Source organism: Silurus aristotelis (assembly GCF_946808225.1).
Source record: "Silurus aristotelis genome assembly, chromosome: 15".
Taxonomy (NCBI): domain Eukaryota; kingdom Metazoa; phylum Chordata; class Actinopteri; order Siluriformes; family Siluridae; genus Silurus; species Silurus aristotelis.
The window spans coordinates 24,777,504-24,794,436 of record NC_139588.1 but is presented as its reverse complement, the minus strand read 5'-3'; the positions used below and the strand labels follow the sequence as shown (position 1 = coordinate 24,794,436).

The 16,933-nt window shown below is 41.9% G+C and overlaps 1 protein-coding gene and 3 long non-coding RNA genes across 4 annotated transcripts in view; 3 read left to right on the top strand and 1 right to left on the bottom strand.

Annotated features, from left to right (window-relative positions):
• The window catches only part of LOC310737999, a 174,074-nt gene that overhangs the window by 66,202 nt on the left and 90,939 nt on the right, over positions 1-16,933 (bottom strand). The gene's annotated exons all lie outside the window — the stretch shown is intronic.
• LOC310737987 (uncharacterized protein) lies at positions 57-11,470 on the top strand (the record flags this gene model as incomplete). The annotated part of the gene is made up of 4 exons (XM_083562811.1): positions 57-107; positions 209-551; positions 703-792; positions 11,232-11,470. The coding sequence occupies 4 exons, from the start codon at positions 57-59 to the stop codon at positions 11,453-11,455; spliced, it is 708 nt and encodes a 235-aa protein (XP_083418937.1). The 3' UTR covers positions 11,456-11,470.
• LOC310738006 lies at positions 2,822-4,075 on the top strand. The gene is made up of 2 exons (XR_014536950.1): positions 2,822-3,378; positions 3,606-4,075. It is a non-coding gene; the product is annotated as an uncharacterized lncRNA (long non-coding RNA).
• LOC310737989 lies at positions 14,689-16,586 on the top strand. The gene is made up of 5 exons (XR_014536930.1): positions 14,689-15,137; positions 15,237-15,576; positions 15,728-15,829; positions 15,984-16,040; positions 16,205-16,586. It is a non-coding gene; the product is annotated as an uncharacterized lncRNA (long non-coding RNA).

Here is a 16,933-nt window from a genome sequence, read left to right as displayed (position 1 = left end):
TTTCTACTGAACACACGAGTTGATTTCCTCACTATCACTGTGTCTGAACAGGAACGATGATCTCACTCTTTGTGGCGCTTTACTCTCTGCTTTGTCTCTGCACAGCTGGTGAGAACATTTTCAAATCTTTCATTTCAAATAGTAATATTACATATTTACCTCATTTACTGACATCATTAACCATTAAATATCACACACTTTTATACAGTTAAAAACATCTGACATCAAGGAGCTTCACGTGAGAACAGTAAAGAGTGGAGAAGATGTAACTATAGCATGTGATCTCAGTCTGATCAGAGACAAAAGTAAAGTATCCTGGTACAGACAGAGTTTTGGAAAAGTGCCTCAGTTTTATGCAAAACGTTACGGCACAAATAACTACACATTTACTGATGGATTTAATGATAATCGCTTCAGTTTTACTGTAAATGAGCATCAGTTTGATCTCAACATTACGAACCTGAGAGAAGATGATGGAGGAGAATATTTCTGTGGAGAAATAGAGGGAACTACAATAAAGTTCACATCTGGAACACATCTGCAATTTGAAGGTAAACAGTTTGACTCTGATAAGCTGCTAATTCCAGATCAACACTTTAACCAGTATTATGTGTACATATGCAGTAAATGTTGAGGATTTCACTTTATTCATATTTACTATTATTTCTGTTCATCTGCTGCTTTTCTCATTGATTTATAAAGATAAAGAGATGAAACTCTGTCCTTCACCTGGACCAGAAATCAAGATCACAGGTTCTGATCCACACCAGGGTTCAAGCAGCAGTGATGAAGGTAACTTTTGACTAAATAATTTAAATTTACTTTTTATAAGAATTTTCTGTAGTGCAAACTTTTTCGTGTTAATTTTTTTTTTTTCAGTGAACTCCATTATAGAATTCAGCTCCTGACATGTTTTAATAGAATGCTCTTCTTCTTCTCTGCAGGTTGGAGCTGTTGGCAGATGCGTGTGTTCCTCCTGCTCTCTCTTTATAGAGTTGGAGTTCTTGTATTTTTCATAATTCCATTCCTCCTGTTTATTTTCAAATTGAGATCAAAGTAGAAATTCGAATGGAAATGGAAGAAACAGTGAGATGAGGAGGATCAGTGTGTTGATTGAACTGGAAATATTTGCTTCTATTGGCTGTATATTGGAATGATTTTGGTTGAACTGTAATGTGGAGGGATTTTCAGCTGTGTGTAAAAACTCCTGAGTGGAAACATCCACACAAATGCAGTTCATTCCATTAAAATATGAAGTGAATGTACAATGCAGTTTTCCTCTTTATTTCTCCTCTTTTTCTTCATCACTTCAGATTTCTCACATCACATAAGGCACATGTTTGAGAGTTCAGGAGACGTGAGAAAGCTGACAGTTTGCTCTCACAGAAAACCCTCATGGAGCCTCAAAAAGAGCAAAACTGTTGCAGGCCCTGGGTAAGAGACCCCAAAAGGGCCATTGGGGACTGATAATGATTTTGCCCAGACCACACTGTGACCCTTTAACATGTTTTGGGGCCCAAGGGAGGTCACTGTTGGCATCCTCACTCCATATCATTAGAGATTAAACAAGTTTTTAAAACACAGGTGAAATACAGTCTGTAGCACAGTTTATATGAAGATTATCTACATTCTACACTATTTGTAGTAATATTTTTATTAATAAACACTATTTCTTGTGTATTTGACAGTAAGTGTGTGTGAGCTGCTGGATAAAACACTCAGTTTTACAAACCACATATTATTGAAATGGAACTGCACGATGTGGAAGAGCTGCTGCAGACACGAACACTTCTACTAATGTGTTATGAACATGTCACACTCGACCTGAACCCTTTAGTTCACTCTCACAACTGTTTATGGACTTGTTTGAAAAGAAACCAGAAGCTCATCATCAGATTGCTGTTGGCTGTTAGGAACTGGGGGTCTACAGGAGAAACAAATTATTGGGGATCAAGAAGTGTGAAGTAGATGAGAGCAGACAGAAGACTGCATTATTTAGGAATATAATGATACAGAAATACATGCAGGAGGCTCTCACTTCCTCTTTACTAATCCTATCCACTTCCTGCTTCACCAACTCAACACCATCCAGCATTCTCACTCTCTCTCTCATTTTCCTCGTTCATCAGCTGCTTAAGATACTCCCCCCATCTTCTCAACACACTCTCCTCACTAGTCAACACTTTCCATCTTCATCCTTTATTGCTCTAACTTGCAGCACATCCTTCCTCCACTCTTATACGTCACCCTATGATCCTCCTTCTTCTTAAAATGCGTGTTCACCACTGCCATTTCCATACTTTTAGCAAGATTTACTAGAATCTGAACTTCCACATTCCTCTCCTTAAAGCCATACCTACCCATCACCTCCTCATCACCTCTGTTCCCTTCACCTACATGCCAATTTAAAACCGCCCCAATCACCAATCTTTCATTCCTAGGTTCACCTTCTACCACTTCATCTAATTCACTCCAGAATCTTTCCTTCTCCTCCATCACACAACCCACTTGTGGAGCATAAACACTGATGACATTTATCATCATCCCTTCAACTTCCAGCTTCACGATCATCACCCTATCAGAAACTCTCTTCACCTCCACTACACTCTTACTGTACTCTTCCTTCAGAATCCCCCCTACACCATTTCTCTTTCCATCCACACCATGATAGAACAGTTTAAACACCTCCAGTGTTCCTGCTCTTACTCTCTTTCCACTTGGTCTCCTGAACACACAACATATCAAGTCAAGTCAAGTCAAGTTTATTTGTATAGCGCTTTTCACAACAGACATTGTCTCAAATGTGGCGTGGCGTGGCCGTGGCGACTGTGGCAAGGAAAAACTCCCTTAGATATTATGAGGAAGAAACCTTGAGAGGAACCAGACTCAAAAGGGGAACCCATCCTCATTTGGGTGACATCAAGAGTTTGATCATAAATCTTTCAACACTACAGAACACTGGAGAGTGAAAACTAACATGATTACTGGAGTAAAAGATTATAAGTGATGTTCTTTCTGCAGTCTTATACAGTCTATATGGTCAGTAGCTCCTAGTTTTATAAGCTCAGCATTTGTGATCATCACAGATCCAGCATCAGCTTCTCCATGCCAGAGCCTTTAAACACTCCAGGAGGTCCAATGTCAAAACTCCACACATGTAGTGGGATCCAAATGGCACTGGTACGTCTTTAGATGGTTCGGGATTTTTGCGAGTTCGGCATCTACTTCTTCAAAGGTCCGTAATCTTCATGAGGTGGGACGTGACTGGAGCTGGCCAAACCTCAGGGTGTCTCGGGATGGGGAGAGAAAGAGAAGCAGTGGAGAGGAATTAGCGTAGCTGCTGTTCATGATATTAACAGCACAAGTTGATAATGTGATGTGATCAGATGTTCTGGAGCACAAGGTTATGATGTGAGACGTATGTTATTTGTAGGCATTGCTAAAAAGATATGTTTTTAATCTGCACTTAAACTGGGAGAGTGTGTCTAAGCCCCGAACACTGTCAGGAAGACTATTCCAGAGTTTAGGAGCTAAATGTGAAAATGTTCTACCACCTTTAGTGGACTTTGCTATTCTAGGAACTACTAGAAGCCCAGAGTTTTGAGATCTCAGGGAGCGTGACGGATTGTAGCGTGTTAAAAGACTGGATAGATACATGGGAGCCAAACCATTTAGTGCTTTATAAGTGAGAAGTAATAGTTTGTAGTCTATTCGAAACTTAACCGGAAGCCAATGTAGGGACGATAAGATTGGGGTTATGTGATCATATTTTCTTGTGAGAACTCCGACTGCTGCATTCTGGACTAACTGAAGCTTGTTTATTAATGATGCAGAACATCCACCTAGTAATGCATTACAGTAGTCTATTCTAGAGGTCATAAACGCATGGACGAGCTTCTCTGCATCAGATATAGATAACATATTTCTTAGCTTAGAAATATTTCTAAGGTGAAAGAAGCTGTTTTTGTAACTTGATTGATGTGATTTTTAAAAGATAAGTTGCTGTCTAAAATAACTCCCAGGTCTTTTACTGTTGAACTAGTGGTTACAGAACATCCGTCTAAATGCAGGTTGAGATGCTGGAGCTTCTGTATACTGGTTTTTGGGCCGATGAGCAAAATCTCAGTCTTGTCAGAATTTAAAAGTAGAAAGTTGTGGGTCATCCAATCTCTTATTTCCTTAACACACTCAGTTATCCGAGTTAATTGAGCGTATCGCCTGGTTTAGATGAGATATATAGCTAAATATCATCAGCATAACAATGGAAGCTAATTCCATGCCTTCTAATAATATTTCCTAACGGAAGCATGTATATTGTGAAGACCAGGGGTCCTAGAACTGAACCTTGCGGCACACCATAATTTACTTGCATTAGCCTGGATTACTCTCCATTTAAATCTCCGAAATGGTAACGATCGGACAGGTAGGATTTAAACCAGCTTAATGCCTGTCCCTGAATGCCGATGTAATTCTGTAAGCGATCGAGGAGGAGATCATGGTCTATAGTGTCGAATGCAGCACTAAGATCTAGTAGAACCAACAACGAGATGAAGCCTTTGTCTGAAGCTAAAAACAGGTCATTAGTGATTTTAACTAGAGCAGTTTCTGTGCTATGATGGAGCCTAAAACCTGACCAAAATTCTTCAAAGATATTGTTCTCTTGTAATTTGGAACAGAACTGGGCAGCGACAATCTTTTCTAAAATCTTAGACATAAATGGGAGATTTGAAATGGGTCTGTAATTCGATAGCGTGTTTGGATCCAGATTAGGTTTTTTAATGAGGGGCTTAATAACTGCTAACTTGAGGGATTTAGGGACATGACCTAACGATAGTGAGGAGTTAATAATATTGAGAAGAGGCTCACCAGTTGTATATAACACTTCCTTCAGTAGTTTAGTGGGAATAGGATCTAACTGACATGTTGTCGATTTAGCTTTGGCAATAACATTATACAGCTCTTCCTGTCCTATACATGTAAAACAGTGTAGTTGTGGAGTTGAGGGTAACACTGTCTCAGGAGATGGTGTCAGAGGTTGAACTGCCACAATTGTTTTTCTAATGTTATCTATTTTTTCAGTGAAGAAATTCATAAAGTCTTCACTACTAAACTGTGATGGAACACATTTTTCAGATCCCTGATTTGTTGTTAATTTAGCGACTGTACTGAAAAGGAACCTGGGATTGTTTTTGTTGTTTTCTATGAGTTTGCTCAGGTGTTTAGCTCTAGCAGCTTTTAGCGCCTGTCTGTAGCTAAGCATACTGTCTTTATACGCAATTCTAAATACCTCCAATTTAGTTTTCCTCCATTTTCTCTCCAGATTACGGGCTGTTCTCTTTAGGGCATGCGTATGACTATTATACCAAGGTGCAGGTGCTTGTTCTCTAATGTGCTAGTGAGGATAAGGTCTATGTTGTTAGTTATTTCATCAAGATTATTATCAGTTATGGGTTTAGGGTGAAATTGAGATAAATCAGGCAGGTTATTTATGAATCTGTCCTTAGTGGTTGGAATAATAGTCCTACCAGGTCGATAACGTGGTGAAACACGGCTAATCTGCTCTACCGGTAGTGTGTATAGTATGAGGTAATGGTCTGTGATGTCATCACTCTGGGGTAAAATATCTATATCAGTGACGTCTGCTCCGTGGGATATTATTAAGTCTAGTGTGTGGTTAAAACGGTGGGTTGGTCTGGTGACGATTTGTTTAACCCCAAAAGAGTTTAATAAGTCGACAAATGATAATCCTAGGGCATCGTTTGCATCATCTACATGAATATTAAAATCTCCTACAAGCAGCACTTTATCAAAGCTGATCAAGAGATCGGATAGAAAACAAGCAAACTCTTGAAGAAAATCAGCGTAGGGTCCTGGGGGTCTGTACACGGTGACCAGAGCGAGTTTTCTATGTATGTCTGAAAGTATAATTTTAAGAACGAGCACTTCAAATGATTTAAAGCTGAATCCTAATCTCTGACTAACATTAAGAGAAGCACTATAAATGGTTCCTACACCCCCCCCCCCCCCCACGACCAGTCTGACGGGGCTCATGCTTATAAACATATCCTGACGGTGTCGACTCGTTTAGACCCATATAATCACCTGGTTTAATCCAGGTCTCAGTGAGACAGAGTGCATCGACATTATTATCTGTGATCATCTCATTTACAATCAGTGCTTTGGGTGCAAGTGATCTAATGTTTAAAAGACCGAACTTTAGAACTTTGTTGTGTTTGCTTATCTGGCATTTTTCAGTTTTAACTGCAATAAGATTATTTCTGGATCTTGTGTATGTAATTCTTGGTTTTACTACCCGAGGAATAGATACGGTTTCTATAAACTGGGCTGTGTGTGAACTTGTAACTATTTGGTCTGTAGTAAGCGTGTTCTTATAGTTGAAGATTTCTTGATGTCTTACCAGTCAGATGGTGTGTAGTATCCTAGAGATGTTATCTGATAGCACTGCTGCTCCAACTCTGCTGGGGTGCAGGCCATCAGGGCGGAAGAACCTCGGACGCTCCCAGAAACAGTTCCAGTTATTAACAAAGAGAAGTTTATGTTCTCGACACCATGACTGTAACCATTCATTTAGAGCTAAAAGTCTACTAAACATCTCAGCCCCTCGCTGGTAAGTGGGAAGAGGTCCTGACACAATGATCCTCGTTGTGGGTGATGTGCTGCGTACCGTCTCCACCAGGATCCTGAAGTCCCTCTTTAAGATCTCCGTTTGCCGCAGCCTGGTGTCGTTTGTTCCGGCATGAAGAACAACCGCTTCGAAGTTCTCCTTCAGGATCGTGGTTACCTGCGCAGCGACATCGAGAGCACGAGCACCAGGAAAACAGCGAGTGTGCACCTTACCTTTAGCTCGGGTAGCGCGGACATGCCGGACGATGGAATCTCCGAGAATCACAGTGTCGCGTTCCGTCTCGCGGAGAGGGGCGAAGCAGTTCTCGGTCGAGATCTCGAAGGCCCGTAGTGGTGGCGGGGAAGACGTCCTCGATCGGGGCTTGTCTCTTCCGCCGCTGCCGCATCCAGGGTCCGTGTTGCACCGGTGCCGGAGTTGTAGGTGCGCTGGGCCTAGGCAGAGAAACGCGCGGAGTTGATGTGCTGGGAGCGTTAGGTTCAACCTGGGAGTTTACCTGGGATGAGTGCGCGTCCGCCCGGGATGTTTCCAGCGCCGATTTCCGCTCTCGCAGCCGGGCATGCTTTACATGCAGCTCGCGAATCTGTTTCTCCAAAGCCTCCATCTCCAACGCCACCGTTTGCAACTCGAACGAGTCCTCACCTGTGCTCAAAGTCAGACACACAGCCGGCATAGTGCTCATAATCATGAACAGAGTTAATGTACACAAATATGATAAAGTGAGAGACAATGAATATAGTGGTAGTCGAGTTTAACTGACTACAAGCACAATTCAGATAGACAAAAACAATTTAGGATTATTAAAAGAGAAAAACACAAACAAACAAATAGAAACACGGAAGTCGCGGCAAACAAGTCAAACACAGGAAGCTACGTCACCGGAAGTCAGACAGAGACTGAGTTCACCAACATATCTACCTTTCTCCTCTCCATCATATCAGCTCCCTCTCTCCCTTTACCAGTCATAGTACCAACATTAAAAGAACCAACCTGAACCTCCACTCTCCTCCACTTCTCCTTTCCCTGCCGTCTCTGTAGACGTATTCCTCCTCTCCTCCTTCCTCCTATCCTTCTCCTCCTTCAGACAATAGTAGCACAATTTACACCGGTACCCTGTTGACTAATGATACCTGTGGTGGTTGTTAGTAATCCGGGCCTCGACCGATCCGCTATGAAATTCTTATTCATGATCTGCATATTCGATTTGGCACATGTTTTACGCTGGCACATGTTTTTACGCTGGACGTCCTTCATAACACAACCCTCCACATTTATCTGGGCTTGAGACCGACACTAAAGTCAAGTTTATTTCTATAGCGCTTTTCACAACACACTTTGTTTCAAAGCAGCTTTACAGAATGTAACAGTGAAGGTGAATGGTGTGTGTTTATCTGATGTGCACCATGGAGACGGTGGTGAAAGAAAAACTCCCTTTGATGTTATTAAGAAGAAACTTTGAGAGGAACCAGACTCAAAAGTGGAACCTCATCCTCATTTGGGTGATATCAAGAGTGTGATTATAGTCTTTAAACACTACAGAACACTGGAGCGTGAGAACTAACATGAGCACTGGAGTGTGTGATTATGACTGATGATCTTTCTGCAGTCTTATACATTCAAATGTAATCTGTAAAGGGTGTACTTTTATTTGTACACATTCATAATAACAAAACACAGTGCTTTTGTAAAATAAAGAAAACAGACAGGGGGCGCTCTCTGTCGTCTCTGTCATCTCTCTTCACGGACACATCAATAAAACAACCTGAATTTCCATGAATATTTGCGTCACAGACGTAATACATATATGAATAGAAAACTAGAAATTGAAAATAAATATTCTCTGAGTATGTAATCCGTATGAAAGTTGAGGTTCAGTTTCTCGGGTATCTCTGAGCTCGTTGTTCATATGGAAATGATCTGAGGTGAGCTGGTAATTATGCACACACCCTGAAAAATGGCAGGAAACAACAAGCTTCATCATATAATTGGACCACCTACTGTTCTTAAGACCTCCTGAGTTGCCCCTGCTCCTCGCTACGCTTCGGGTGAAGCACGACTCAGTTCAGTTTATCGTTACCTGCATTTTCGTTTCTTACTCTCTTGTGTTTTGTCTTTTCAAGATCAATAAATGACACCTTGTTTTACTCTCGGTTCCTGACGCCTGGTCTCTCCGTTACAGCTACGCTACATTTAGATATTTCCATGCAGGCTGTTCTCACACTAAAATCAGCTATTCAGAGTAAAATTGGTTAGAATATGAAAAATCTCCTTACAGGCCACTTTTAGTTTTGAATGTTGTACAAAGCGTGTATATAAACTGTTATATATAAACATAAATCTAATATTATACTATCATTTTTACATTTTGGAATGTTTAAACTATATTTTCGCAAATGGTGAAATTGTTAAGCTTCTGTTTGTGAATATCTGCTCTGGTGTAATTGTTTTGTTTGTGTTATCCCCGTTCTTTGGTGTTTACGAGCTGTAAATATATAAAGTAATCTGTAAATGATAAGTGATCCATTGACAGACATATACGAGCTTCTATTTCTTATCATTTATTATCAGCTATGCATTTTCTACTAATTACTAACAACTGATTCAGTTATCGTGTAGGACTGTGGCTTCATCACCGACATCACACACCACCTTCACCTTCACCTGCATCTTACACAGGAAGGAGACGCAGCTCTCGCTCAGTCTTCAGCTCCATTTAGAATCTTATAGAGAAAGTGTGCATTCACTATTTTACAGATTTGACTTTCATTAGATTTATTTACTGGATGGTAAAATGTGTGCTATGTGCTAATCGTGTTTTTATTCTAGAAATGAATACTAGTATCAGTGAACACAATAATGTTAATAATGTAGATTATTGTGTAAACAGAAAGTGTAGTTTTCTTATTTCAGAATATCAGTGCAAAAGAACCTGTTACAAAGAGAGTCAGAGCCAATCAGCAGCTCACTCTGTCATGGAGAACAGAGACTGATGTTGACATGGTTCCACAGGCTCTGAGATTCCTGCCCACACAGGAACCTGCACCACAGCTAAGACCATGTGATGCACACACTTCTTCAACATGTTTTTGTTCTGAAACTGCTGTGTCAGCTGTGTGTAGAAACACCACTGCTCAGGCTGCCAGGGCTCCTGCAAAGGACCATAAATATAAATGGACAGACGTCAGCATCAGTGAGCTGCACTGCTTAACTGGGCTTCTCTTCTACATGGCCATGGTGAAGATGAGGTCCATCAGAGACCACTGACAGCAGGACAGTCTTTTCTCTGTTCCTTTACCTGCCACAATCATGTAAAGAGAACAGATACCGCACCATTTCATCTGCACACGAGTCACCCAGAGGCAGACAAGAACAATGAAAGAAAAAGAAGCACAGCTGAACACAATCAGCTTTTCAGGGTAATTATTTCCTGTATATTTATGATGCTATTAAATTAAAGTGCTGTTGGTTTCACAACTCAAACACGAGAAGCACGATTTTAAAGACTGCAGACCTGTTTTTATTCATCGTAAGTATTAAATTGTAATTATAGGCCTATAATACACTATATTGCCAAAAGTATTTGGTCACCTGGTCATAAGTACGGTATGTGATTTTTGAACACTCCATTCCACATGCAGTCCCATTTTGCTCTTAGAGTTCCCACCACTCTTCTGGGAAGATTCTCCACTAGATTTTAAATGTGCTTATGGATTTTTGTGTTCATCAGCCCTAAGGGTATCACAAAAGGCAGGAACTGATGTAGGTGATGAGGCCTGGGGTGCAGTCAGCGTTCACATTTATCCCAAAGCTGTTTAGTAGGGATGAGATCAGAGCTCTATAGCAAGCCACTCACGATCTTCCTCTCCAAAGCAGGTAAACCAGATCTTCAAGGAGCTCACTTTATGCACAGGGGCATTGCCATGCTGGAACAGGTTTGCGTTTCCAAGTTCAAGTGAATGCAGAACTGTATTATAGCGCATCTAAAGACCTCCTGTACGCCTCTATAATTGAGTGCCTCCAGCTTTAAATTAACAGGTTGGAAGAAAACTATATAAAGCAATAAAGGTCAGGTGACCCAATATTTTGGAAATGTAGTGTATATAGAGAAAAGCAGTGGGCCTAAGACAGATCCTTGTGGAGAACTCACTATTTACATCCAGGAGAGAGCTGTTCCCTTTATTTCAAGAACGTTCTCCAGTCCAGCAAGCAGGAGATTATGATCAATGGTGTCAAAGCTGCACTGAGGTCGAGCAAAACAAGTAAAGAGACAAAACCCTGATCAGAGGCTAATAACACTTTATTATATAATAGAATCAGAATCAGGTTTATTGGCCAAGTGTGTTGACACACACAGGAATTTGGTTTCAGCTGTTAGTGACTCTCAAACTACAGACATAAATAAAACTATACATAATTTTGTATAATATATAATATAATTACAATATAATTACACTGCTGTCTACAGGGTTATTTATAAAATAGTTTGGATACATTTCAATTGTCTGGATTTGTTGCCTGATGTTTTTAATTTTATCATTAAAAAAGTTCATGAAATCATTACTACCTATTGATGGTGTGCATGTGTCAGGGATCCACCTACTTGATTACTACGGTGAGCGGCCTGGTTCCCGACTGCCAGCATTCCTCGCTGGTTCCCACTCCTACTTCCTGTCCTTTGGATTGTACCTGTTCCGTGGATCGTACCTGTTCCGTGGATTATACCCGTTCTGTGGATTATCCCCGTATCGTACCTGTCGTACCTGTTCCATGGATTTTACTTTCCAATCATATTATATCGGCTTTATGGACTAAACTCGCATTACGGTTCGTACGCTCTCTGACTGTGCTTGGAGGAACACTGGAGCAGAGCGGCGCGCTTGGCTGAACACTGGAGTGGAGCAGTGCGCTTGGCGGAACTGAAGGGGCCGAAGTGGAGGTCCGCCATTGTCATCCCGAACATCCCCATGAATTGCCAGATGAAAAAGTCATACGAGCCAAAATCACCGCCATTCGCGCTCCACATTTTACTGGCCCAAACCCCTCCAGATGTGCCGTCGTACCTCCTAATCCCTCTAAAGGTGACGTCTCGCCCCAAGCTCATCTGAAGGCGACGTCTCGCCTCCAGGCTCCTCCGAAGGCGACTTCACGGCCCAAAGCTCCTCCAAAGGCGGCGAAGCACTCCAAAGTTCCTCCCAGGGTGCTGCCACACTTCAAGCTTCCACTGTAGGCGTCGTTACACTCCAAGGTTCCTCCAAAGGCGGCGTTGCAGTTCAAAGTCTCTCTACCGGCGCTGGCCCACTTCCCTGTTTCCCTGAAGGCGATGCTATGCTGCCAAGTCTCTCTATGAGCACCGTCGCACCTCAAGACCCTTCCGGAAGCGCCATCGTGGCCCAATGTCCCTCTGAAGACGATGTGGCACTTCCATGCTCCTCTGAAAGTGATGTGACGGTCCCAAGTACCTCTAAGGTGACACCACAGTCCCAAGTTCCTCTGAAGGTGAAGTCGAGGTCCTAAATTCCTCCCAGAAAGCCGTCGCACTTCAAGACCAATCAGGAAGTGCCATCGAGTTTCCAAGCACTCCCAAAAGCACGTCGCACTCCAAAGTCTCTTTGAGGGCGATGTCGGGGTTCAAAGTTCTTCCAAAGGCGACACCACTCGGCGGGACCTTGAGGAGTGGCGTCGCCTTTGGAAGAGCTTTTGAACCCCGACATTGCCCTCAAAGAGACTTTGTGAGACTTTTTGGAGGCTCCTGAGCCCTTCTGAAGGCACTGTTGTGTTACACAATCTCTCCGAAAACAACATGGCAGTCCCCAGGGGTGCCATTGTGCTTCAAAGCCATGCCTTAAAGTTTCTTTAAGGGCGACGTTGCGGTACAGAGTCTCTCAGGAGGCACCATCAAGCTACAGAGTTCCCCCCGGAAGCACCACCATGCCTCAAAGCTCCTTCCAAGGTGCCGAAGCACTCCAGAATCTTGCCATGGACCTGGGTTCCCTTGGACCCCCAACGAGGTTGCCACTGCGCCATCATACCCCAGAGTCGGCTCTAAACTTCTGCAGAAGGTGTCTGTCCACCCCTAATCTCAGTAGAGGGCGTCTCCCAGTTTCAGGCCTCCTCCGGGCGCGTTGCTCGGCCTCTGATCCCCGCAGAGGGCGTCACTCACTCCTGTCTTCCTCAGAGGGCATCGCTCATCCTCTGAGCCCCACAGAGGGCATTGCTCTGCCTCCGACCCCTGCCGAGGACGTCGCGTTGCTACTGATCTCCGCAGAGAGCATCCCTCTGCTCCTGTTTTCTGCCGAGAGCGTCACTCGTCCTTTGATCTCTGCAGAGGGCGTTGTTCTGCCCCTAAACTCTGCCGGGTGCATCTCTCTACTCCAGACCTTCACAGAGGGTGCCATGCCACTCCAGACCTCCTCGGAGTGCCCTAGGCCACCTGGTGTAGGTGGATTTGGGGCATCAGGTGCTGCCCCTAAAGGGCGGAGTAATGTCAGGAATCCACCTGCCACACCCCCCTCGGTGGCGGTCATGCTGCCTCGTTCTGCTGCTCACGGCATTAACTACAGACACTTGTCCCTCATTGCCGGTTTGCCTATATAAACTCCCGTGCTAACCTCAATGGCTGTCGGACCTACTTGATAACTAATATATAATATTATAATAATATTATAAATAATAATTAATGGAATTAACTGACTGCACCCACTTTTGGACACTAAATATTTTATGTTGGTGTTAAGAACTTCAAAGGTTTTCATTTGTGTTTAGTTTTTTGTGTAATGCTCAGATTATTATTATAAATAGCTGTGACTCCGCCTCCTTTGCCATTTAGACAGGGCTGGTGTATGGAACTATACCCAGGAGAACTCGCTTCATTTAATGCTAAATATTCATTCGGTTTAATCCACATTTCTGTCAAACACATTATATTAAACTCCTGGTCGGTAATAGTTTTGTATATAGTCAGCGCTTTCACAGCAGAAATTTTTTTGTAATCTTGGCCAGATCTGTGCCTTGCCAGAATTCTATATCTGAGCTCTTCAGGCAGTTCCTTTGACCTCATGATTCTCATTTGCTCTGACATGCATTGTGATCTGGAAGGTCTTATATAGACAGGTGTGTGGCTTTCCTAATCAAGTCCAATCAGTATAATCAAACATTTCTGGACTAAAATGAAGGTGTAGAACCATCTCAAGGATGATCAGAAGAAATGGTTAGCACCTGAGTTAAATATACGAGTGTCACAGCAAAGGGTCTGAATACTTAGGACCGTGTGATATTTCAGTTTTTCTTTTTTAATAAATTTGCAAAAATGTCAACAATTCTGTGTTTTTCTGTCAGTATGGAGTGCTGTGTATACATCAATAAAGAAAAGAAATAAACTTAAATGATTTTAGCAAATGGCTGCAATATAACAAAAAGTGAAAATTTAAGGGGGTCTGAATACTTTCTGTACCCACTGTATACACACACACACACACACACACACACACACACACACACACACACACACACTTGATGTACTTCCACTTTTCAGTGGGTTAAACACACACACACACACACACACATACACACACACACACACACACGGTTCAGCATCTCTTTCCCATGCGGTTCTTTTCTCTCCTCTTTATCCTCTTTCTCTCTCACTATAACAGAAAACACTGGTCGGTTACTTCACCAAGAGATGTTTGATTCACACCACTCATTTCCTCAAAGCTCCGCCCACCATTTACAAACCGACCATCATCCATGCAGCCACTGCCACAGTAATGTGAACTGATGTCTGCGTGAAACATGATTCAACACCAGATTCTACCATGAAGACGTGTGGACTGTTGAAGAGACCCAGAATAAGTGTGTGTGAGCTGCTGGCTAAAACCCTCAGTCTCAGAAACTCAGAAATCACAATGCTAATGTTCTTAAACTGAACAACTGCATGATGTGAGAGAGCTGCTGCAGCCACTGACACTTCTCCTGATGTGTTAAAGATCTTTCACACTCGGACTGAACCCGTGTGTCCCCGGGGGGAGGCTCATAATCACATCTTTACTTTCAGCATGGAGGAAACTAGAATTTCCTGTAAATGTTTAAAATACACTCTGAATGTTGATCCTTCACATCTCAATGTTTTTATTTCCACTAAACGGCTTCTCGAAGGCTACAATTGTAGCATCGCTAATAACTGGATCTTTTCCCATGTCAGTGCAGCAGTGTTTATTTCCTGTTCTCTACTTCCTGTTTGGGGGTCTGTCTGTAAAGTCATGTGACTCATTACAGCTTCAGGAGAGACAAGAATTCACTGTGAGCTTCACGTCTCACTACAGTTAATGGACCAATCAGATCAGTTCACAGCTTCAAATCATCCAATCAGGTGTGAGTGAGAGCTGCTTTTCTACTGAACACACGAGTTGATTTCCTCACTATCACTGTGTCTGAACAGGAACGATGATCTCACTCTTTGTGGCGCTTTACTCTCTGCTTTGTCTCTGCACAGCTGGTGAGAACATTTTCAAATCTTTCATTTCAAATAGTAATATTACATATTTACCTCATTTACTGACATCATTAACCATTAAATATCACACACTTTTTACAGTAAAAACATCTGACATCAAGGAGCTTCACGTGAGAACAGTAAAGAGTGGAGAAGATGTAACTATAGCATGTGATCTCAGTCTGATCAGACAAAAGTAAAGTATCCTGGTACAGACAGAGTTTTGGAAAAGTGCCTCAGATTTTTGCAAAAATTTACAGGACAAATAACTACACATTTACTGATGGATTTAATGATAATCGCTTCAGTTTTACTGTAAATGAGCATCAGTTTAATCTCCACATTACGAACCTGAGAGAAGATGATGGAGGAGAATATTTCTTTGGAGAAATAGAGGGAACTACAATAAAGTTCACATCTGGAGCACGTCTGCAATTTGAAGGTAAACAGTTTGACTCTGATAAGCTGCTAATTCCAGATCAACACTTTAACCAGTATTATGTGTACATATGCAGTAAATGTTGAGGATTTCACTTTATTCATATTTACTATCATTTCTGTTCATCTGCTGCTTTTCTCATTGATTTGTAAAGATAAAGAGATGAAACTCTGTCCTTCACCTGGACCAGAAATCAAGATCACAGGTTCTGATCCACACCAGGGTTCAAGCGATGGAATAAAAACACACGATAAAAGTAACATTTTGATTAAATAATCTTCTTTTCACTTTATATAACAAAATATTTTAGTTAAGTTTCCCTGTTAATAAATGTACTAATATTTATTTTGATTTGTTTATTTGCTGCTTTTCTAATTCTAATCTAGTCTGATGTCCTTCACCTGGACCAGAAATCAATGCCACAGGTTCTGATCCACACCAGGATTCAGACAGCACGACTCCAGAACGTACGTTTTTGATCAAATCATTTTCTTTTCTCTCTCTGTAATAGAATTTTCTGGATTGCAAACTTTTAACTGTTAATAAATACAATAGTAAAGTTTTTTCAGCGAACTCCATTATAGATTTCAGCTCCTGACATGTTTTAATAGAATGTTCTTCTTCCATCCAGGTTGTGATGGTCAGATCCATCTGTTCTTCCTGCTCTCCGTTCTTAGAGTTGGAGTTCTTGCCTTCATGATGATGATCTTTCCAATCGTCCTGATTATTTTTAAATTCAGATCAAAGTAGAAATTTCGAATGGAAATGGAAGAAATAGTGAGATGAGGAGAATCTTCAGATCCCTCATGAGTCTGGTTCCTCTCAAGGTTTCTTCCTTCTGCATCTCAGGGAGTTTTTCCTTCACCACAGTCTCCACCAGCTTGTTTATCAGGAACAAACTTACACTTATAAGGAACATCTTTATTTTTATCTTCACATTATCTGTGTAAAGCTGCTCTGAGACAATGTTCACTGTTTAAAGTGCAAAACAAATAAACATGAATTGAACTGAATTTGATTTAATTTGTAAAGTTTATTTGTATAGCAATGGAATGAAACCCCATGTGGAGAATGTGTCCTTACTTACACTTAGTGGACTGGTCCACAGTGAGACTCATGTAGGATTTCTATGGGAGGACCCACAGAAAACACTTATGTGGTCCTAAATTGAGAGAGCTTCTGTGGGTTTTCTGTGGAAATTCCAACAATTGGCTTGCACACAAAATAGGGCCATCAAAATCGTAGTAGGCTCTGCATGATCTAACCTCCATGGGGCTCAGCTGGAATTAGTGTAGGTCTGCCTGGCCCACACTGTCCTACAGTGAACCCACACATTACCAAGGTGGGCTTGAACAGGCAT